We start from the raw sequence: 24,521 nt of genomic DNA on the forward strand, positions 1-24,521 counted from the left end.
AAAGATCCTCCGCGGAGTGGGGTAGGCCCTACCCGGTAGGGCTTCCCTGTCTGGAAGAGGTCTGGGTGAGAAGCTGCCGCTTTCTTCAATGTTTCGGGTGAGGAAATTGAGGCATGGGTTGGATCAGAGCTGCTCTCAGTGGTGTCAAGATTTGCAGAGATTTATAGGAGCTTGGACCCTGTGGCCTCTGCCCATCCCTGCTGCCGCGGTCTAGCCACAGGAAAGAGATGGCAGGAACATGTGGTTAGGATGTACAATAAGGAACTGTTTGACATTGAATTGGGTCTCAAAAGAACTGGTGGCCCAGAAAGAAACTCTCTACAGACTGATTCATATGCCTTTCAGCATAACCATTATTGCTTGTCTCATTTTCGATTCTCATAAGTATATTTCCAGTAGGACATCTAGGGGAAATGGTGAACAACATAGACTGATGAACAAGAACAGACCCAGAGATAAGGAGCCATGGGTCAGACTGTTGGACCTCAAAGGGAGGGTGAGGATAAAAGGGAGAGATCAACCAAAGGACTTATGTGCATACATATGAGCTTAACCAGTGGTTGAGGACAATAGGGGGTGGGGGCATGAGTGGGGGCTTAAGGGATTGGAATGGGGGTTTGAGGACAAATATGTGATACCTTAATCAATAAAGAAATTTTAAAAAAAATATGCAGGGGCAGCAATTGGCAATGCCCAGCCTCAATCCACAGCACTATTGCTGTGTGCCCCATCTCTAGCCCCCTGGCCACCCTGACTTCCAAAATGACCTCTACGTAGGGTGGCCTCTGCAGGAGCCGCTGTTAGCCTCTGAAGGGCTCTGCATTTCTCAGTTCTCCTCCATTTGCTCAACATTTTTTAGTCTCATTTCAGATACACAGCATTATGCTGGGTAATTAGGGCAAAAAGAATGAATTAGGATGTCCCTGGCTTCACATATCTTGCAGTCAATTGGAAAAGATAGAGAATTAGATTATTATCCTACAAGGTGGTGAAACACTTTGATGAAAATGAGCACCGAGTGATGGGAACCTAAAGGAAGCACCCCCACTGCCCTAAGGGATGGTTGTGGAGATGGGGGAGGGGTTTGAAGGAGTGAAGACTAAGATGAGTTCTAAAGGACAAGAAATTATTCTGAAAAGGAGAGAGGGTTTTCTCACATGTGCGAAGAGCATGACCAGAGAGAGCCAGGGAACCGAATAGAGTTCTTTATGGCGGGAGGAAGGGTTGGTTGGGCTGTAGATCATAAAGTGTTCAGGTAGGCAGTAGATCATAAAGAGCTTTGACTGATTTATTAGAGTTTTAGACTTTCTTCTGAGATAGAGAAGAGTATTACAGTATGGAAGTGACAGTATCATATTTGTATTCTAAGATGATCTTTCTGGCTACAGTACTGAGCATCAGTTTGGATACAAAGAAATCAGCAGGAAATCACTAGACTTGAAATGGACAGTGGCCATAAGTGAAGGAGCAGTGGAGACGGAGATTAGAGATTTGAGAGACAGGGAGGGGAATGAATTGATGAGATACTGGAATATTGCTGGACAGTAAAGATGGCAGGAAGGAGTGGGACAGGGATGGTGATAGATTCAATTGGGGGTCATATTGGATATGAGGTGCTGGTATCTCTGCCAGGTGGATGCTCAGAGGCAGTAGGGTGTGATGGATGGTAGTTGAGGAGATAGATTTGGAAGCCATTATCGTGAGATGGTATTCAGGTCATGAGAGTGAAGTAGAGAGCCTAAGGAGGGTGTGTAGACAGGAAGAAGTGGAGAGGGCCCAGGATAGGACTCTGGAGAAATTCACCATTCAAGGGACAGTAGAGGAAAAGTAGCCCACAGGACAGGCCAAGGAGGAAGAGGGAGTTGAGAGAACAAGGAGCGTGCCCTGGAAGACAAAGGGAGTGATTTCAGGAAATGTTGGAATGGCCAACAGAGTTTAATGCTGCTGAGAAGTCGAGCTAAGATCTGAAAACCATCTGTTGTTTTCAGCAACAAGGAAGCGGAGTGTCGGTACTACCCTTTGGAGAGAATAGTTTTATGAAGAAATGGGGAAGTCAAGTTTCAATAAATTGAGGAGTTAGGTATGGAATGAGGAAGCTCTCATGAATGTACATAAATATACTGTGTCTATTTTTACCTTAGCAGCAGAGGTAAGCCATCATATCTCTCAGCTCATTGTCATTTTCTAGTCAAGGCCCTTCTCCTGGTTGGTTGGTTGATTGATTTCCTTTTATTTCCATTTGCTTTTCTATTCCTCTTCTACCTAAAGGCAACCATTTTCATGTTTTTAAGACTTATTTTTGTTTGCATATGTTCTTACAATATATGTCGTTTTATATGCATATATTTTTAAATTATGTCAGTGGTATGTTATGGATCTTGTTCTGTTTCTTATTCTATTTTTTAAGATCCTTCAATGCTGCCTAGTGTCCTCCATGTGTACATTCGCCACATTTTACTACCCGTCCCCCAGTGAGGGACACCCAGGTTACTAGTAAACCCACCTTCCTCCACCACAATCAATGCTGCAGTGAACATTCTTGCATAAGTCTCCTTTTATTTTTTTATTTTTTTAAATATATTTTATTGATTTTGTACAGAGAGGAAGGGAGAGAGATAGAGAGTTAGAAACATCGATGAGAGAGAGTCATCGATCAGCTGCCTCTTGCACACTCCCTACTGGGGATGTGCCCGCAACCAAGGTACATGCCCTTAACCGGAATCGAACCCGGGACCTTTCAGTCCCCAAGCCGATGCTCTATCCATTGAGCCAAGCCAGTTTCGGCCTCCTTTTATTTTTTTAATAAATCTTTATTGTTCAAATTATTACAGTTGTTCCTCCATAAGTCTCCTTTTAGACCCGAGTGAGAATTTCTTTGCTCTGTATGCCCGGAAACAGTTGTAGACATGCAACCTGCCTGAGAACTGGCTCACTGACACTCCCATCTGTGTGTCACTACGCCTTGGCATTATCCAGCTGGATGATGTTTGCCTGGGTGTCTCCTTGTTTTAATCTGAGTTTCTTGGGTAACGAATGACCTGGGCATCTCTTCCTTTTCTGTAAATCACCTGTTCTTATCTTGGTAATTTTGTCTTGAAGTTTGACTCTGAAAGGGAGGAAAGGATGACAAAGAAAGGAAAGACGTGAACATATGAAAACGAAGATGAAAGGGAGAAGAGCTAAAGACTCACCTTCCCCCCAGGATTGGAAGGATGGGCAGAGGGAAGGATGCTGAAGATCTGGCTCCTCCCAGCACAGCAATGAGACTGGGGGAGGTTGGGACTGGGGAGGGGAGTGAGTGCACCACTCATCGTCACACGCTTTCCTTGAGCCCATCTTGACTGGCCCTTCACTATGCCACAGAAGCAATGGAGGATTCATGAGGGGAAATGTTAAAAATTGTGTTTCTAAATGTTTGCAAATTATATTTATTTTAAATTGCAAGAAAAGAGGAGAGGTACCTAAATTTCAGCATATGGGATATGACACAAAGAAAGTTGTAGAAGCACATAACACAACAGTGGGGATGAGGGACACTTGGACCCTCCTGGTTGGAGCAGAGTTAGCATAAGAAAGAATATGAGCTCAGCACCGAATGGTGTAGGGCTTTGGAGTAGATTGTGTGTGACACTGTTTCTGAAAGCTCATGGAGCAGAAGTGAGTCATTATAAGAAGGGCTGTGCAGGATGGATCAAAGAGATTGCAGGATGGATCAAAGAGATTGCAGGATGGATCAAAGAGACTGACATGTACAGAGATGGACCATTACACAAGTCCAGGTGGGGAATAGTAAGAGCCTAAAATGAAATGGAAGCTTTAGAACATAAAGGAACGATGAATGGAAGACACTTTACAGAGCCAGAGTGACTGGCCTTAGTGATGAATAAACATTAAATAAGTGCTCACTACACATAAGTGAGAAAATTGAATGGGCAGTGCATGGGTCAGGGTATATGGTAGGATAAAGGGGTTTAAAGAGAATTCAGAATTTGAGCTCAGGTCTCTAGGAGGAGGAGAATATTTGAGCACCTATTTGTCCCAAGCACAGTGCTTGGCACTGGAATACAAAAATGAATAAGACACACATGGCTGCTGCCTACAAGGAACCTAGAGTCTAGGCAGGGTGCGGCCCAGCATTCCACCTGTGCGTGACCTTTTCAGCAGGTAGACCAAACTGTATTCAGATTTACCTGTTTCTCTCAAAAGAGTTTTTTGATTTAAAATATATTTTATTAATTTTTTTTTTTAGAGAGGAAGGGAGAGAGATAGCTAGAAACATCGATGAGAGAGAAACATCGTTCAGCTGCCTCCTACACACCCCCTACTGGGGATGTGCCCACAACCAAGGTACATCCCCTTGACCAGAATCGAACCTGGGTCTCTTCAGTCCGCAGGCCAACACTCTATCCACTGAGCCAAACAAGTTTCAGTTGATAGCTATTTTTTTATTCAAGATCCAAACAGGGTACACGAAGCATTTGGCTATTACATTTCCTAAATCTCTTTTGACCTACAGCAGTCCCTACTATTTGCTTCTTCTGTGTGTGTGTGTGTGTGTGTGTGTGTGTGTGTGTGTGTTTTAATACCACTGACTTATCAAAGAAATGCAATCAGTTGTCTGCCGAATGTCCCACATTCTAGATTTGTTTGCTACCTTATGTTGTCATTTAAGTTGTCTCTTGATATCCTATAATTCCTATAGCTCAAAAGCCTTGGTCAGATTAAGGTTCACCTTTTTTTTTGGCAAGAATGCCATTGATCTCAATGTCCCTTGTATTGCATCATATAGGAGACCCATAGTATCTAGTTGTTCTGCTCTTAGTGATATTAAGATTCATCAGTGAATTCAAGTGTTGGGAACTTGGTTCTATTGTTTAGCTCCCCTCAAGCTCTTATCTAATGGTTGTTGTTTTACATGATCTTTTATGAATCAGTTACTTCGTTAAAAATATCTCAGTGATTATTTTGATCTATTCTTGATCACTTCCAGTGTTGAGTTGTCATTGGTCCCCTGTGCAGAGAAGAGAGAGGTCACAGTGGGCATTCTGGAAAAGTCTTCATGGAAGATGAGAAATTGGACATCAACTTTCCCTTCAGCTACCACAGAATGTTACTTATTTGGCAAGTGGAGCCAGTGTCTATCTTGAAAGAAGTGAGTTGGGAGAGAGAAGAAAAGTTACGGGGTTGTAGTAGCTTTCTGTGAATGTAGATATTGAGCCTAGGAATCCCAATAGAGGTTGGTCTTTGAAAACTATGTACATATGTTACAAGTATCACCTCTCCTGTCTCCTCTAATCATTCCCTGTGGACGTTTGCCTCTGTGTAGAACGTGAGGCACTGAGAGATGCTGTTACGATAGAGAGCTAATGGGACAATCCCTATATCAGAGCTGAGCTGCACCTGTTCCCCAACCAAATCTCTGTAAGAGCTGTTGGGGCCATGGTCCCACCCTTCACCCCCATCCCAGCAGCTGCAGCATAACCAGAGCCAGTTCTTAGTAAGAGATTTTCCATGATGAGGGGACAAGCTGTGACATGTGTGCCTGATGTCCCTGCCTGGTGACAGAAACTGGAGCAGAAGGGTCTGGGTAAGGCCTTACCGAATGGCAGTGGGCTAGAATGACCAGGACCTTGCAGATCATGGGGATCCTTGAGGGTAGCAACTGTGGATAGGAATCTTGAGACTTTAAGAAACCCAAACCACATCCTGCCGCTGGTGAACTGGAAGCAGGCAGGTCGGGATGGGAACTACAGAGTGGAAAAGCAGAGTGTGCTCTGGGGGGAGGGGAAGCAGCGTAGTCCAGGCGCTGGAGGTAACGTCCTCTGCTGGAAAGGTCACCCGCAGGTGCTGTGCTTACCTGGCCTCTCTGTCACCATGGTCTTGAAACCCCCTTATTCTCCTATCCTGGGAGCCATGTGTTCAGTCTTAGCCTTACTGAGACTGAGCTGTAATCTCTAGGTAGAGATGTCTGGTAGACTGAGGGAGGTGCCTGACTAGAGTTTGAGGTTGGGGGAGTAGAGAGGAAGGTAAGGCTGGAGGTAGATTTAGAGAACTCTAAAAATCTACTGGGCACCTCACTGGCTGGTTTTATTTATTGATTCAATATTCAGTATTTCATGCTCTCATGCTGTTTTAGTGAGTGTTTATATATTTGACTAGGGTGTCTGTGAATGCGCGTTATAAATGCATTGGCAGAAAAGTTATTGGAGAAACTTCAGGGTTTAATCTCCTGACCTGGGTTGTCATAGTACCAAAATACATCTTAAAAAGCAGGTTTGGGGGGCAGTACAAAATAGACAGCAGGTAAGGGGTCAACCCTCACAGCTAGAGAGAAAACACAGGCAGAATGGGTCTAAATTCTCTATTTAAGGAAGATAAGATGGTGTCCAAGCTATTGCAACAGCCTCCACCTGTGACCCTGCCCCCTTCCCCCCACCCTCTATTTCCCACGCCTGAAGCAGACTGGGCTTTGTTGCTTCACACATTTGTGTGGCCCAGAGAAGGGGAGGTGGGTCAGGGAGGAGAAGCACATCCGTCCCCTTGTGCTCAGCGCTGTGGGGAGGGCTGAGGTGAGCTCTAGCTAGGGCTGCGGCAGCTCCCTGCCGGCGGAGAGCAGCTGCCACTGCGGCCGCTTCTTGGGTTCCCGCCACCCGGGGATTAACTGGGCATAGTACAGGAGGCTGAGATGCTGAGGCCCAACACCTGATCTCAGAAGCGGATGGGCTCCTGGGCACACGTGGGGAGGGTGGAGCTGTGGGTTTCGTCAGTGATGTTGTGAAATCTACTCAGCAAGCAGGCGCACCTTCTGCCAGGGAGGGCCCTGCGCGGTCAGAGGAGCTTTTCCGTGCTGAGCTGTGGGCAGGTCTTCTAGGGACCCATCCTGCCCAAGAGATAACCAGGGGTCAGGCTGACAGAGCCCACTGAGTGAGGGGCTCCGCATTTAGAAACAGGCTTCCCCAGCTGCTAGACAGGCAGGTGGCTGGGCGGGAAAGGTGGGCTTCCGTGGACAGAGTCACATGGGCCAGAGGAGACCCACCTACAGATGGACCAGATGCTGGCAGGTTATGAGGACTTCTTGGGAGCTTGGGGGTGAATTGGGGAGTTATTGAACAAGGAACTACTCCTTAGGCCTTTCCTCTCCCCCGCCCCCACCCCCCACCCCGGATTTCACGGCAGGGGAGTGAGGTACAGTGTGGAGTCCAGTGTTAGCCATGTGTTGCTGCCCTTCATACTCAGAGGGCCACTCTGGATGCCCAGATGACTGACAGCTCTCCAAAGGGGACCAGATCGGCTCATCGCCAAGTTGCCCTCAGAGAGCAATGTAGATGTCATTTCCATGACTCCCCATTTGGTTAGTTATCCCCACCAGGAGCCCCCAACGCGATTCTTTTCAGTCCTGATGGCTTCTTGATAGCTAGGCCTTCAAAGGGACATTTTGATAGTAATGGGAATAGACATGGGGGACACTGGGTTAAATTTGGTTTCAGGCATCGAGGTTTTGTGGTGGTGGTGGTGGTGGTGGTGGTGGTGGTGTGTGTGTGTGTTTGTGTGTGTGATTTGGTTTTCTAGAATAACCATCTGTAGTTTTTTTAATTTCTTATTTTCTGCTGCTCACTCTTAAATTCTCCAGGATTCTCCCCTTGCCGCTGTGCACCACCACTACCACCACCTCCTGCCCCCACATCTTCTTGGCTCTGATGGAGTGCCATCTGGGCAGGCCACTGGGGTGGGCATGGCAGGGTAGGAGGGGGGAGGGGTGCAGGAAGAAGAAGGCCTCTCTTTAGTTTCTGAACCTTCTTTCCCTGGTGTTTGTCTTCGGGGACTTGATCCTGCTAGGAAACACAAACACAGAGAAAGAAAACTCTAGGCTTGTCTATTTAGACGCGCGTGTGCTTTTTCACGTCCGGGCAGAGCGCTGCCTGGCTGCCGCCGTCCCTGAGCCGCGGTCACAGGAGGCATGGCGGTCTTAAGCAGGATGAATTGCTGTCTAGTGGCTGCTCTCCTGCACCGGGGCCATCAATCTTGTCTCGAGTGCTGGGCCGCTGGGCTGCCTGCTCGGGCTCATCTTTCTGGGGCAGACTTATTTACGGAGCCACGCAAAGGTAACCTCACTCCCCCAGCCCCGTGGCCGGGGCCTCTCGCGGCCACTCTTAAAAATAGCCCAAGACAAGGAGAGCCAGGGTCTGGTTACCTCCTGCGCGCAGGATCCGATCTCACCTTGCCTCTTGCATCTGGCAGCTCAGCCTTCTCAGCACTGGATCCCTGGGCCTGTCTGTCCCTCTCCTCCTCAGAGCCAGCGGTAGTGCCCTGAGGAAAGTGGGGAAAGGCATGTGGAGCTGGGACTCCTTCCCAACTGCCTTGGCCCAACCAGTTGGGTGGGAAATGCCAGCCCCGGAAGTAGGCTGTGCATCTGTAGAAAAGATGGTAGGTTTTCCAAAAGGACAGGGCTGTTCTGGGTACAGGCCTGGCGTGGCAGGGCATGTGTATTTGGGAAAATGACCGGCTTTTCCACCTTCCCTTCCCTGAGTAGCAAACAACTTTGCCAACTCCTGGACACTGGGGCGTGCCCTCTGTCCCCATGTACCGTGTTCTTTTCCCACCTGCTTCCTTAGAATCAGCCTGGCCAAGGGGAGTGAACTGGCTGTAGCGTGGCCTGTGGTCCCAGCCACAGCCGTAATTCCCTAGCTGACCTTGGGGAGGCCTCCTTGCAGTAGGCTTGGTTTCCTCCCTTGTGCAATGAGAGTGGATAATTCTGGCTCATGTCTCACCTCAAAGGGATGTGGTGGGGTTGATTCATCAGAGTGGGGGAAAGAATCTGAAGTGATTCTGTCGGGAAAAAAAACAACGGCTCTAGCCCCGCCATTATGATTGGATCGGTGAGCTTCCTTCATCTCTTCTTCAAATGCGTGCCTGCATGGGTGAGTGTGTATGTCGGAGTGTATGTCTGTGTTTGTGATATGAGTGCATGTGTGTGTATGTGTGTGGTGCATATATTCGTGGAGGGAGGGGTTCACCTGACAGCTCACTAGTTGCAGACACGTGTCATTTGCCTTGCAGCCTCCCCACCCACCACCCTTTGCTCTCTTGGACGCGAAGGCTCTGGGCTCCCTGTCCTCTCTTACAAACTTGACCTTGGAGTCCTGTAAGGTCCCTGGGGAGGTGACCGAGTGGCAGGTACAGGAAGGAAATTAAGGCTAAAGGAAGCTAGTCATTTCCCAAAGGCCGCAGGCATTCAGGGCCTGGTGCCTCGTGCCTCCAGCTTCCTGTCCCACTTTTCTCCCTGACCCGGTCCTCACCCTCTAGTTACACGGCACGGCTTCTCATACTGCCAGGTTCTTTCTCACTTTCAGAGCGCCGCTCCTGCTCTTTATTCCCATGTTTGGGACTCGTCCCTTTTCATATACTCCTTCAAGGGTGACTCCAAGCTTCCTTTAGGGATCGCTTATATTCCCCTTCCCCTGACACCCAGGGCTTCCATGAGTCCCCCCCTCCCATCCTTTCCCAACGGAGGCACCCACCACATTCATTGTAATTGCTCATTTTTAAAAATATATATTTTATTAATTTTTTTACAGAGAGGAAGAGAGAGGAATAGAGAGTCAGAAACATTGATGAGAGAGAATCATCGATCAGCTGCCTCTTGCACACCCCCTTACTGGGGATGTGCCCACAACCAAGGTACATGCCCTTGACCAGAATCGAACCAGGGACCCTTCAGTCCGCAGGCCGATGCTCTATCTACTGAGCCAAACCGGTTTTGGCTGTAATTGCTCATTTAATCGTCTGTCTTGCTGCCTGAATATAAGGTCTATGAGGACAGGGCCCTTTCTGTCTTGCTTATAATTATCTAGTATAGTGCCTGCCACCTCATATTTGGTACATATTTAAATGAATGAATGAATGAATGAATGAATGAATGAAGACCCAGGGCTCCTGATGACCATGCTGATTGCATAGATGAACACGCACAGCTCCATTGTCCATGGGACCCCCTCACCACCACCACCACCGCCATCACCCATCAAAGCTGATGGCTTTGATGGACCAGCAGGCTCATCTGGGCTTCTTGCTCTGTCCTGGGGTTCAACAGGAGACCTTGTCTGAGCACCTGGTTGCACTTCAGAGAAGACAAAGCCAGAGCTCGGCTTTCCGCGTATTTGCAGCTGGGAAAGAACTCCTGGGCAGCCTCTGGGAGGAGTTCACCTCCCCCAGCACAGCTGCCGAGGATGCTGACACCAACGGCATCCTGCAGCTCACATTCAGACCTCTTCCCACTGGTTCGTGTCTGAGTCAGCTTCAGGCAACTTCCAGCTTCTCCCCTTTACCTCTCCCCCCACCCCAGGTTGGGTCCTGGCCCTGGGCCCAGCCTGTCCCTCTCGCCTCAGGCTCCCCGGAGAGCTGCCCTCTGGGCTCCCGGAGGCTCCGCAGCGGCGGTGGGTTTGGAGGAAGAAGCGGGCTTGCTGCAACTCATGTCTCCACCTGCTGGCCATCCTGACCCTTGCTGCATCAGCTCTCTGTCCCCGCCGCCACTGCCGCTGTTACTGTTGCTGCTGCTGCTGCAATATTTTATATCCAGGGAGCAGAGACCCGGGTGGGAAGCATGGCCAGGCAGATGGCACCGTGTGCTGCTCCTCCAAGGACCTACTCCTGTCGGATGCTCCAAACAAGTTTTCCCTGAGGAAAAGTCCAAGGGGGTGGGAGCTAACTCCTGACTGTGTTGCTGTCTCCCCCACCCCCCAGGGACTCTTCCATGAAGACTGAGGCAGGCGTAGCTGCTGAGAGCCTGCTGACATGACATCAGCCACGGAGTTTGAAAACGTGGCCAACCAGCCACCGTACAGCCGGATCAATGCCCGCTGGGATGCCCCGGACGACGAGCTGGATAATGACAACAGCTCGGCCAGGCTCTTTGAGAGGTCCCGGATCAAGGCCTTGGCAGGTACCGTGTGGGGCCGTGGGGGTTAGGGGAGGGTCACTCGCCTCCTTGCCCATGGTGAGTCCTCTGTGTGCCTTGGCGTGAGCCCTGGGCAGGGCGGTGATGGAGACGTGGTGGTGGTTGTGTGGCTCAGAGAGGCTGGGCCCCCTGGGGAGAGAGCGCAGGCTCAGGCAGCCTCTGCTCCACGTGCCCTAGGCACTTCCTCCCAGGCGGGAGAGGGTGCCAGGGGAGCCCTGCCCTCTGCCCGCGCCCTGCATGACCTGTGGCCACAGTCAGAGTGAGAGGAGGTCTGGGCGAAGAAGAGTCCGAGGGGATGCACAGCCGGGCAGAGCTGTGTGGGGCCTCCGTAGGCACCTCGGTCTCCTGCCTGGGCCTGGATGGAGGAACTGCCTCATCCTCTCTGTGGTCCCGAAGGGAAAGAGCGATTTGATAGAAAATTGAGAACAGATAACATCCTCCCACACTGCCTCAGAAAGGGGGATTTTCTGGACTAAACCTCTTATCCTGAAACCGGAATTAAATTAGATTTTTACTCAGCAGGTTCAGAATAGACTTCCTTCCCTTGCTGGCTGAGATCTGCTTCTTAAAATCCCCACCACCACCATCTCCCAACAACCCCTGTGCACACTGCCTCCCTGGCGCCTGGCCCAGGGGAGCTGTATTCTGACCCTCAGTCCTTGGCCAATGAAGAGAGTTTGAGTTAAAAAGGGGGGGGGGGGGTGTTTCATCCGCTCTACCAGTGACGGGCCCAAATCTGACCACTCCCTGCTTGCTCCCATCTTCGGCCTCGTAAGACGGTTAAGGCTTTCCCACAGGCACTTTCGGGAGTGAATCTCCCACCGCCCCTGCTGCTCCTGGCTTTATCTGACTTTCATGCTAGTGCTCTTCTGACTTCCCTCCCTCTGCTCCCACATCCCTTGGGGCATAAGCTGACCTGGAGGCATAAGCAGGGCCTTAGGCCCCTCTGAGACCGTAATGCCCTTTCACCTCAGTGTCTGGGTGTCCCCATAAAAGGAAGGGGGTGGTGTCCCATTCTCTTGCCTGGGGAATCCATTCAGATCCGGCTATCCCCCTCTGGGTCCTTGTTCTTGGCAGGAAACTCCCTTTCTTTTTCCTTCATTGCCTCGTCCCCATCCCCTCCCTCACAAAGTCCTTCCTTGGATTTTCCTTGAGGACACAGAAGAGCACCAGCCCCTTGCTTTTGCTTATGTAATTTTAACCTCTTTATATAACCAAACTCAGAACCCTTGCCTTTGCCGGTCCGGTTGTGCCTTCTTTATGTCTCATGCTGGCTGATCTGGCTGCAGGGACCCTGGTGGTGTGGCTGGAGGGAGAGGGGAACCATATTCCATCAGGCCTGACATAGGGCCTTTGAGGAGTGGGGCTGTCTTTTGTGCAGGGATCATTTTATCCATTTCACATACACCCTGTTTTTTAAGAAACTAAGGCAAATTCCATGTTAACAGCTATCTATTGAACTCCCACTATGTGCAAAGCTAAGCCCCTGGCCAGACATGAGCGTGGAGGGGAAAGCACAGAGGTGAATTCTACATACGGCAGTATTTGTCTCTAAGGAGTATCTGATCTATTAGGGAAAATGAACGCTGATTATAATTAATTAGCACGAGTAGAATTAGAGAAGAACCGTAGGAAAGACACATACTTAAATAGCAAGGAAAGAGCAAAGGAAGAGCTGCAGAAAGAACCAAGGACTTGTCTGTGGAGGAAGCAGTTGAGGCTGGGACTGAAGGGTGCATGTGACTCTGACAGGCAGGTAGGGCGTGAGTTTGTCCACTTGGCCTATAAGCATAACCAGGTCTGATGAGCAGCCCAGGAAACCAGTGGAAATGGGTTGATTAGGAAAGAGTCTCCGTCAGCCTTGCCTGTTCCTCACCTATCTCCCATACAATCCGAATATCCTACCCAGGAGAGAGGAACCACAGCGCGCAGAGTTGCATGGACCTTAACAATTCAGAACATCTGACTAGCCCGGCCAGCATGGCTCAGTCGACCTATGAACCAGGTTATGGTTCAATTCCTGGTCAGGGCACATGCCCAGGTTGTGGGCTCGATCCCCGGTAGGGTGCATGCAGGAGTCAGCCAATCAATGATCCTTTCTCATCATTGATGTTTCTATCTCTCTCTTCCTCTGCCTTCCTCTCTGAAATCAATAAAAATATATTTCTTTTTTTTTTTTTTTTAAAAGAAAAGAGTTTGTTTGTTTTTTTTTAAGAAAAGAGAACATCTGGCTAACAAGTACACATGGAAGTTAGAAGTCCATTCGGGATTTTTTTAAAACAAACAAAAACCTCAGAGTCCACTATGAATGAATTTGGGAGAAGCCAAAGCTTTGAGAAGGTCCAAAGTGGAATGGCCATTGGTCCATGCAGGTGGGCAGGCAGAGCAGAGAAAGCAAAAGCCAGTCTCCCCGGCTTGGCATTTTCCTCTTCAGGACTGTCTTGGGAGCTGCCTGGGCAGAATGGGCAGGGGTCAGTCTTTCCAAAGAGGCTCAGGCTGCAGAAGCCACCGGCGGTTCCCATCATTTCAGCGTGCCTCACGGCCACCTCCACTCGTAAGAGTAATCCGGCATGGAAGGCGCTTGGTTCTGTGTTTCTTATAAGATGGTTGTGACCTGCTTTGTGAGTGGGTGTGGCAAGGTTGGCCTGGCCTTTTCTTTCTGAAACGGAAGGTCCTGGGTAAAGAGGAAAATGTCACAAGTCCCAGATCCAAGTCCTGGTCCCATCTCTAATGCTACTGCTACGGAGGACAGCTGGATCCATTTCCGCTCTCACAAAATCAGGACAGCAGTACTTTCCCAAGGCTGTGAATATCAAACAAGAGGAAGTTTCTGAAAGCTTCTTATTAATAATAAAATAGTAGGCAAGTGAATGTTTGTATTTATAGGAAATCTTAGTGTCTTCCTGTCCTTTCTCTTCTACCAACTTCAGACATTCAAGATCATTAATCCATTCTTTGGCCCCGTGACCTTGGCCTGCTCCAGGGCCAGTTTCTTCCCTCTTATCACTCTTTTTTCTTAGAAGACCTGGGTTGGAGAAAAGGACCAGGGACTGGGGAAATTAGGCTGAAGCTTGTGTTTGGAGCTCTGGGCTTCGTCCCCTGAGACCCAGTGCCCATGAAGATGAAGCCCCGTGCTAGAGAGCTTTCTCCTTAAGGCCGGCCAGCCGGGATCCCAGCTGTGTGTCTGCCATCGGCCTGAGGATCCAAAGGATGAGTTTTTTAAATGCTCTTCCTGGTATAGCAGCTCCTGTGAGTCCATCTCTACTTAGTGACCTGTAGCTAGAAGACTTGCATCTGGTGAACTGGATTCCATGTGTTCTGCCTCTCAGTCAGCTTTCTTTCAGCCCCTGCTCTGCCTCTCTGATCGTCCCCAGCTCTCCCTCCCTGGGCCAGAATTAACGAGCCATTTGGTTCCTCTGTGTGGAAGCCACCACGTTGACCTCTCCAGAATGAATGACTCTGGATTTGAAACTGCAGATCAGCCTGGTTCAAGTGAAAGTGGGATGGGGTCAGGGAAAGTGGGAGGAACAGGCTGCAGAAGGCTCCTGGGGGAAGGGGATTTGACCTTGGCAATGCCACAGGGAGGGCGGGGAGCCCAGCAGGAATACCTACCCAGTAGGTTCCCTGGGCAGACGTTAGCTCTCAGCATCAGCTTCTAAAGCTGGCAGCACTTTTTGAGGTTCCGAGGTGAGTGGCCATGAGGTTTCTTCCTGAACAGGGAGCTGTCCTCTGCTTTGACGGTTCTGGCACCTTCCCAGGCAGGCCACTCTTTGGATCGGCTTTGAAAGGCTAGAGGAAGGGAGCAGCTGAACGGGCCAAATTCCTATCCCTCCCAAAAGTTCCAGCCTTAGTGTCACAGTAGAAAAGCTCTCAGTGCCTCCTGGAGTCAGCTTATTGTCACGGCCCCTGCCTGTCCTTCCCCTTTTCACACTGGCAGCCACCTGGAGGAGGGATGGAGCACTGCAGGCTGCAAGGGAATTTCCCAGCCAGAATGCCCTCCCTCTGTTCCCTCTCTCCTCATCCCAGGGGAGGCCTCCGCCTGCCTGCACACCTCCTCACACCTGGTTGTGTACCCTGGTAGCTCAGGGCAGATGTGGCCCAGCTGGGAGAGGAGCAATGCCACAGAAAGGTGCAAAGAGAAACCCTGTGCACCATTCTCCCTCCCATCCCGCTCCTCCTCCCTCCTCCTCCTGCCTCACATTTGCACACAGCTTGGCATCTCAGCTCCATGGTGCACAGAGGCCTCTGGAAGGTTGCAGCCCAGGGCCACCTGAGAAGGAGGAAGAAGACCAAACACGCCCTTCCTCCTCCTCTTTGGCCTGTTGAACCATTACTGAGGGGCAAACTACACAGAGCTCCCTTTCCAGCATAGTGCACCAAATCGTGTGGCCCACTCAAAACTGGAATCCAAGCGATGCTTCAAACTAGAGATGCGCTTCCTTGCTGCGTTCTCTCTTTGTAGCCTTTTTACTAGAAATGAGATGAGGCCAAAGTGGCGAGGTTGGTTGAGGACAATTCGGAGAAGGCAGAAGGACAGCAGGTGCACTGCGAGCTGCGTCCTGCGCCCTGAATCACAGAGCTGCTGCCACTTGGAGCCTTAAACACCTTCCAGGCCCATTGTGCCCAGGCCCCAAGGTCAAGTTCTGTGATTGACAGGTGTTCCCTCAGAGCCTTAGGACCATGGTTCTCAGACCCTGCTGCTCCCTGCCCACACACCATGGCTCCCCAGGGACTTTCTGGAGAGGGTCGCAGGGTTCCTTCCTGACTTTGGTGCAAAAGATGATGCTGAGCCTCTCTCTCAACTCCTCTCTCTGCCTGTACCAGGATGACGCTGAGGCCAGGTAAAGGCTTTATGTCCAGAGGGTGAGTGATTTGTTCTGGAGAGCAGGGCTTGGCCACACTGTGGTGGGGATCAGCAGCTTCTTGGCAGCCTGTGAAGCTGATGCATTCAGATGCAGCTGCTGGCAACCAAGGCGTCAGGTGTTTATGGTCCTACCGTCTCTCTCAAGCTACCTGTGCAAGCAGAGATGGTGTCATCAGCAAGAGGTATTCAAAGTGTTTTCTTGCCGAAACCGGTTTGGCTCAGTGGATAGAGCATCAGTCTGCAGACTGAAAGGTCCCAGGTTTGATTCCAGTCAAGGGCATATGCATTGGTTGTGGGCACATCCCAGTAGGGGGTGTGCAGGAGGCAGCTGGTCGATGTTTCTCTCTCATCGACGTTTCTAGCTCTCTATCCTCCCTCTCTGTGGAAAATCAATAAAATATATTTAAATTAAAAAAATTATTTTAAAGTGTTTTTTTCTCAGATTTCAAACCGTGAAATGGAGTTTCATTTAGAGACTGTACTTTGAGGAAATATACTATTCACGGAAATACCTAAAATTATTAACCATCATTATTTCAGTGTACTGTCTGAAGGAAAAAAAAAATTGGCTCAGCAGCTTCCTCTTGGAGGTCAGCCATTGTGAGTTTCCCTCCTTCCCCTAGATTGGCCGCTGTGTGGACAGTTACCTGTGCAGACAACGCTGCCAGGGAGGCCAGCGCGCCACCTGCACTGTGTGGTCCTGCCCAGCACGTGACACCTCCCCCGCGGTCCCCTCTCTCCTCTTGATAAGATCTGTCAGAACAAAGGCTCCCTTTCTCTGGGTGATTATCATCGTGGAGACGCTTGATCAAATATTAATACACCCAAGTTAATAATAAGACTCCCTTCCCTCCCCGTGCAGTGCAGTGAGTGAGCCACGCTAATAGCCTCCTCCATCTTTGGGACATTCCTGTGGGCTGTCAGCTCCGGTCCCAAGGGCAGGCTCTTGTCTCAGGCCTTGGCTGTGCTCACGGCTCCTGGGAGCAGCCAGCACCCACTCCCCTCACCCCCTGCAATGGGCCCCAGGCATGCGGCTGGGCCAAAGAGGTGGTGTTTTCAGAGCATCCGTAGCAATTGTTCATTTTCCCTTTTAATGGTGTCACCGAGAGAGAAAGACAGGGAGGCTTGGTAGCAGCCAAATCTCTGGGAGCATTTTGCCTCCAAACCCTTTGGCCTTCAGACTCTGCAAACTAGATCAACCTAGGAATCTCATTGTACAGTCTAATGAGAAGGAAGTAGATAAAATAATCACATGTGTTTATAGGAAGTAGATAAAATAATCACATGTGCATAATGACAAGTCATGATAATGGGATGAATGTTAACTGAGAAGTGTGAGTTTATAGCATAACCTATAGCTTATAAGTCATCCAAGGATGAATACGGGCTTGTTTGAGCATGAGGGGAACAGTGGGTGGAGGTAGGAGGGCCAGGCAGGAGCCACATGGCAGCAGCCCTGATAGGCTATGGCTGTCTTCGGGGTCTGGGCAGGAAGTAGCAGGAAACTCAAGAGGAGTGGCTGGCCCAACTGGCATGGCTGAGTGGTTGAGTGTCAATCACAGTTCAATTCCTAGTCGTGCCACAAGCTTTGCATTGGGGATTCGATATCTGAAGGAGGGGCCGACGCACAAATGAAAATACTATATAAGGAATATGAACTTAAAAGGCATGGAGTGCCAGGTGGAGACCTCTCTCTTGGAGAGACACACTGAAACCTAGCCTTATCCGCTTTTTATTCAATTTTAGATACACATCCTGCCCTCAGAAAAGGACAGCAAACAGGTAGCAGACACACCGTCTGTAAGGTCAGTAAAGATCAGTAAAGATCAGTAAGGTTCAGTGCACATTTACTTTGAGGCTATTAGGTCGGGAAATTGCTTTGAGCCACCACTCGGAGACAGAACAATGGTGCTTGGTGTTAGCCCTGCTGACACCCAAGGTCCAACACCTTCCGCATTCCTCGGTGCACTCTCATGAGAGTATGGGCAGTGGGTGGCTTCCCGCACCGTCGGGGCACATGCCCAGGTTGTGGGCTCAATCCCCCTTGTGGGGTGTGCAGGAGAATCAGTGATTCTCTCTCATCATTGATGTTTCTATTTCTCTCCCTCTCTGAAATCAATTTAAAAATATATACATGTATATATATTAGAGGCCCAAAGCACAAAGATTCATGCAAGAATAGGCCTTCTTTCCCCGGGCTGCTGGCACCATCTTTGCTCCGGCCCAGAGCTGCCTTCTGCCTCTCACCTTGTTGCATCCATTTGCATATTCCCTCCTTATTGGCTGTGGACACCGCCATCTATGTTGCAGAGTTAAGATCAATTTGCATATTCTGTCTTTGTTATATAGGATATATATATATATATATATATATATATATATTCAAAAAGGAGTGGCTGAGGAATTTAAAGTGGGGATTATTTGCAAAGGGATGGCAGTGTTGCAGAATCACAAGGTGGGAGCCATTAGCAGGGAGAGCTCTGGGCTCCAGGGGAGCTGGAGGAATGGCGCTCCTCCCAGCCCATCAACCTGCTTTCACAGGGAATCGACATGGTTACATCAGGGGTTTTAAACCTCAGTGGGAGAACGGGTTGTGGGGAGGAGGCACAGAGGTCCAGGAAGAAGTGGCAGTGTGAGCCAGCTTGGTGGCCGTGTGGAAGAGAAAATGATCCGTCCCAGCAAAGTGCTTCCTCTGTCCTCCTGTGTTGTCATGGGCTTCCTCTCAGTCAGTGACCTCGGCCAAGTCAGGGCCTCTGCTTCCTCACTGGAAAGTGAGAGCTGGAACTCGATGATGCTCAGGCCTTTCCAACTCGGGCGGCCTGCGGAGAAGGCACCTGCAGAGCAGCGCTGACCTGCTGACCGCATGCCTCTTCACCCTGACCGGTGGAGCTCTGCTTCCTGGCTTGGGAAAGTGAATCGATCCTTTCTAGCAAATCAGTGGGTTCTCCAGACGTTCTCTCTATTCACTAACGGCTGGGCTGAGGCTGAGTCCTGGGCATCTCGGCCTCTGTGCCCTGCAGTCCCAGCGAGTGCAGTGTTCCCATGCAGCCATTACCTGCAGGCCCAATGACAGCACTCGGTGTTTGCTCAGCTGCCCCGTGTTCTCTGTGCTTGTTATCCAGATGATCTGGCTGACCCTCAGGCACTCTGAAGGAGGCTGGGGGTTAACTGTTACTGTGCCCCTTCATGGATGAGGGAAGTTACACAGCGGGAAGTGGCAGGCAGGACAGGACAAAAACCTCAGGGTTTTAAAGTCATCTTTAAAATGTTGTAGCTGCTCGCACTACAACACCCGGGCCTCTTTGAATGACCTTCAGACTTGCATTCTCTCCTCCTCTCGGTGCCTTACCTGAGACACTGCTTCCCGTTTTTCCTTCCACCGCCAGCTTCTTGAGCCTCTTTGATCAAAACTCTGAACTCATTTTAATTCTGTCTTACGGCCTCTAAATACTATCACCTGCAGGGCCAGCGGACCTGAGTTCTGTGTTATTGTTCAAATCAGCTCCTGTCATTTCATTTCCACAGTTCGTTTGTCAGTGGGCCATGTCACCTCACAAGAGTCTCCTGCAGCCACTTGAGAGCTGGTTTTCCTGGCTCCAGCCTCTCCCCTGTCCCGTCTCATTTACACAGGGCAGTTAGAATCGTCCTCCAACAACTTTTTAAAAAATATGTTTTTACTGATTTTATAAAGAGAGGAAAGAAGAGGGATAGAAAAATGGATACATCTATGAAAGAGAAACATCAATTGGCTGCCTCCTACACACCCCCAACTGGGGATTGAGCCACAACCTGGGCATGTATCCTGACCAGGAATCAAACTAGGGACCTCTTAGTTCATGGGTCAACACTCAACCACTGAGCCACACCGACTAGGTGACCTCCAGCAACTTTTTTAGTGAGGTAATGTTTTACTTAAGAACCTTCGGACTCTTCTTTATCAGGAGTATAAAGTTCAAATTCTTTAGACTGTCCTTCAACTTCTTTTCTCTGGGTAAGTTTACTGCTTCTCTCCCTCACCCCCCAAACATGCACACAAGTACCCACGTGCATATATACTAGTATACACATACATGTTGGCCAGTTTCCTTCTGAGGGCTTTAAGCAAGATCTCTTCCCTGCCATTCTAAAACCATTGTCATCTTCAAACCTCAGATCAAAACTAGTCTTCTTCAAAAACAATTTTTTCTTTAAATTGGTCTAAGATAACTTGTTTTGTTTTCCTACAATATATAAAGCCTCAATTTTACTAAAAAAGTAATAGGTGATTACTTTTATATCTTTATTTTTTAAATATATTTTTATTTATTACAGAGAGGAAGGGAGAGGGAGAGAGAAATGGTGACATCAATGATGAGAGAGAATCATTGATTAACTGCCTCCTGCACAACCCCTACTGGGGATTAAGCCTACAATCCGGATATGTGCCTGACCAGGGATTGAACCCTGACCTTCTGGTTCCTAAGTCGACACTCAACCACCAAGCCACACCAGCCGGGGCTACTTTTATATCTTTAAGTATTTGTATTTTATAAGAATATATATTTGATGTAGGAAAGATTAGAAAAGCAAATAAAAAAACTAGACATTGTTCATGTTTCATGTAGATATATATATATATATTTTTTTTTTTAATGAAGCACAGGTAACCTGTGCTACATCTTTTTCTTTCTTTTTTTTTTTTTAAATATATTTTATTGATTTTCCACAGAGAAGAAGGGAGAGGGATAGAGAGCTAGAAACGTCAATGAGAGAGAAACATCGACCAGCTGCCTCCTGCACACCCCCTACTGGGGATGTGCCCGCAACCAATGTACATACCTTTGACCGGAATTGAACCTGGGACCTTTCAGTCTGCAGATCGATGCTCTATCCACTGCGCCAAACCGGTTTCGGCTCTCATGTAGATATTTTAATGTCTATAGATATGGTATATGGCTGTGTGTGTGTATGTATATATATATATATATATATATATATATATATATATATATATATATATATGTGTGTGTGTGTGTGTGTGTGTGTGTGTGTGTGTGTGTGCGCGCGCGCGCGCGTAATATGGAAATGTTATCTATATTGCAATCTTAGAATCTTTTTCATTGAACAGTATACTATGAATATCTTTTCATGTCCGTAAACATGCAGATTATCAATTTCATGGCTGTATAGTCTTCCTTGGTATTAATGCACCCCATCCTAGTTAGCCAGCATCTTAGTCTTAAACTCTGATCGCTTTTAAATTCAGTCTTGTGTGCTTTATTCTTGCATTCTCAGGTATGTAGTATGAATCCTAAGTTCTCTGTTAGAATCAACCCTGGCTACGTTTTAAATCCTTATAGACGGGGAGGGGAACTGTGCCAGCTGTTCATACTACCACTGTGATAAAAATTGGTAGATTGAAAGAAAAAATTCTCTCCAAAGTAAACAAGAGGAGTAGAATTTGTGCCACCATCATTTATGTGTCCCAGAGGGTCTGGGCAAGGCTTTATAATGGGCTGGCATCTGTGTCATCGAAGTTTGTCACAAATTCCTGGGTGTTAAAGTGTTACTCAGGTTCCCTAAGCTCTTGGCTTCCTGGCGTGAGAAAGGGGTGAAATCCCAAGTTATAAACCTGCAAAGGGCTCCACATTCAATGATTGTTTGAGGCCCAGGCTGGCGGTCCAGGCCTCCCACAGTGCCTCTTCCCCCACTTGTCTTTCTGACCACCTCGCTTACCCACAGCTCAAGGCTATGTGCTGATAAAAATGCAGGCTTCCTCAAGAAAGATCCCTTTTTAACTTTTCTTTTTTTAAAAATATATGTTTTTTTTTAATTGATTTTAGAGAAGAAGGGAGATGGAGAAAGAGATAGAAACATCAATGGCTGCATCCTACATGTCGCACATGGGAATTGAGCCCACAACCCAGGATGTGCCCTGACTGGAAACTGAACCATTTATTCCTGGTTCATTGGTCAATGCTCAACCACTGAGGCACACTGGCTGGGCTCCACCCAATATATCTTGAAGATTGTTTATATTAATAGATAAATAGCCTCCTCATTCTTTTCGATAGCTATATAGTATTCCATTGTGTGGACATATAATTTGTTTGTTTTTATAAGAAGAAGGGAGAGGGGGAGAGAGAGAGAAGCACTGATGTGAGAAAGAAACATCGACCAGTTGCCTCCTGCATGTGCCTTGACCAGGAATCAAGCCTAAAACCTTTTAGTGTACAGGATGATGCTCCAACCAACTGAGCCACATGGACAGGGCTGGACGTATAATTTTAAGTTAACCAGCCCCTTTGGTGGACAGTTAGGTTGTTTTCAATCTTTTGCTATTTCAAAAAATGCAATGAATAACCTTGTTACATATGTAGGTTATTTTCCAAATGTATACGTTTATCTCTAGTATAAATTCCTAGAAGTGGAATTACTGGGTTCAAAAGGATGTGCATGCATAATTCTGATCAATCTTGTCAAATTGTCTTTTCTGCCCTCTCCAGCAACATATGAATACTTCCCATCCACCCCTATCATTGCCAAACTGGTATTTTATCAGACTTTTTGATCTTTGCCCATGTGATAAGTGAAACATGGTATCTTGGTATACTTTCACTTTACTTTTTTACTTTTAATATGAAAAATTTCAAACATACAAAAAAAAAACAAAAAAAAAAACAGAGCCCTCGCTAGTTTAGTTCAGTGAATAGAGTGTTGGCCTGTTGACTAAAGAGTCCCAGGTTGGATTCAGGTCAAGGGCACATACCTTGGTTGCAGGGTCCTACCCAGCCCGGACCCTGATTGGGGCTCATGCAAGAGGCAACCAATCAATGTGTTTCTCTCTCTTTCCTTCTCTCTTCCACTCTCCCTAAAATTCAATAGAAAAATATCCTCAGGTGAGGATTAACAACAACAACAAAAAAGAGATAAAAGTAGAATGAATTATCACTTAGATTTAACAACTGATAATATTTTGCCATATTTACTTATTCATTTGGGGGACTGGAGTATTTTTTAAAGTAAATTGAAGATCATCATGACATTTTACCACTAATACTTTAGTGTGTATCTGAAAAACAAGAACATTTTTCAACTAACCAAATACCATTATTATACCTAATAAAATTAACAATAAGTCTCTAATATAATCTAATACCCACTTAATATTCAAATTTTCCCAGTTATCTCAAAATGTCTTTTATGACTCGTTTGTTCAAACTAGTTAAGGGCCATGTATTAGACGTGTGTGTGTGTGTGTGTGTGTGTGTGTGTGTGTGTACTTTTAATTTGCACATCTATTATGAGTAGTTTGGATAACTTTCTACACAATTAAGAGACTTTTGTGATTTTTTTTCTCTATTAATTCTTTGTTCACATCTGTATGTACATTTTGCTATTGGGTTATTGGTCTTTTTCCTTATTAATTTGTAGGTTCTCTTTACATACTAGGTCCGTGGTTAGCAAACTGTGGCTCTCGAGCCACATGCAGCTCTTTGGCCCCTTGAGTGTGGCTCTTCCACAAAATATCATGGCCTGGGCGAGTCTATTTTGAAGAAGTGGCATTAGAAGAAGTTTAAGTTTAAAAAATTTCCAGTTGTGCCACAAAAGAAATTTCAATTGTTGTACTGTTGATATTTGGCTCTGTTGACTAATGAGTCCACCAACCACTGTACTAGGTCATTAGCCCTTTGTGATATCTTTCCTCCTTTGTTTTATTTGTTTGACATTTTTTCTCGTTTGTTTGATTTTGTTATGGTTTTTTATCCCACACAAAAATGTTTTTAACATAGTTGAACTGTAGGTCTTTTACTTTTTTGGCTTTTGGATTTTGTGTCATATTTCCTAAACAAAGGTTATTAAAAAAAAAACACACACACACACACACACAAATACACACACACATTAAGTTTGGTAGTTTTATGGTTTCATTCTATACATTTAAATTTTTTACCTAATGAAATATATCTTGAAGTATGAGATATAAATTTAATTTTTCTGCCCGAACTATAATAGTTTGGCTCAGTAGATAGACCGTCGCCCTGCAAACTGAAGGGTCCCATGTTCGATCCCAGTCAAGGGCGTGCACTTGGTTGCGGGCACATCCCCAGTAGAGAGTGTGCAGGAGGCAGGTGATTGATGTTTCTCTCTCATCGATGTTTCTAACTCTCTATCCCTCTCTCCTCCTCTCTGTAAAAAATCAATAAAATATATATTTTTTTAATTTTTAATTTTTTCTGTATGAAAAATAGTTTTGCCAACACCCTTTGCCCAGTGACTTGTCTTTCTCCTTATTTGAAATGCCTATTCATATATTATACTAGCACTACACAGTTTTATTATTATAACTTTATACTGTGATTTAATATTTGATAGGAAAAAAAAACCTGAGAAATTGTTCACTCTTTGTTACCTTTATTTTTTTAAATTTTTGTAGCTATTTTTAGTTGCTTTTCCCAGTGAATTTTCTTATAGTTTCTCTAGTTGGCCTCAATTTAAATTACATAATTTAAGTAGATTTAATATAAGCTATAATAAGCATATAGGTTAATTTAGGATACACTGATATTTTGATGATATTGGGTTTTCCTATTTGAGAACTGGGCATGCTTTTCTACTTATCAAACCTTTTGTGTACCTCAGAATCCTTTTTTTAACATCCATTTATTGTTGACAATATTATAGATGTTCCTCATTTTTCTCCCCTTTGTACCCCCTCCACCC

General features: G+C 47.1%; 1 protein-coding gene across 2 annotated transcripts in view; it reads left to right on the forward strand.

Annotated features, from left to right (window-relative positions):
• Positions 1 to 24,521, forward strand: part of SPTB (spectrin beta, erythrocytic) — a 121,264-nt gene that overhangs the window by 43,117 nt on the left and 53,626 nt on the right. For both annotated transcript variants that reach the window (XM_084866295.1, XM_084866296.1), the window contains exon 2: positions 10,741 to 10,939. In XM_084866295.1, the coding sequence (XP_084722421.1) occupies positions 10,792 to 10,939 (148 nt within the window). In that variant the 5' untranslated portion in view covers positions 10,741 to 10,791. The remainder of the gene's footprint in view (positions 1 to 10,740; positions 10,940 to 24,521) is intronic.

Source organism: Pipistrellus hanaki (assembly GCF_964339955.1).
Source record: "Pipistrellus hanaki genome assembly, chromosome: 1".
In the NCBI taxonomy this organism is placed as follows: domain Eukaryota; kingdom Metazoa; phylum Chordata; class Mammalia; order Chiroptera; family Vespertilionidae; genus Pipistrellus; species Pipistrellus hanaki.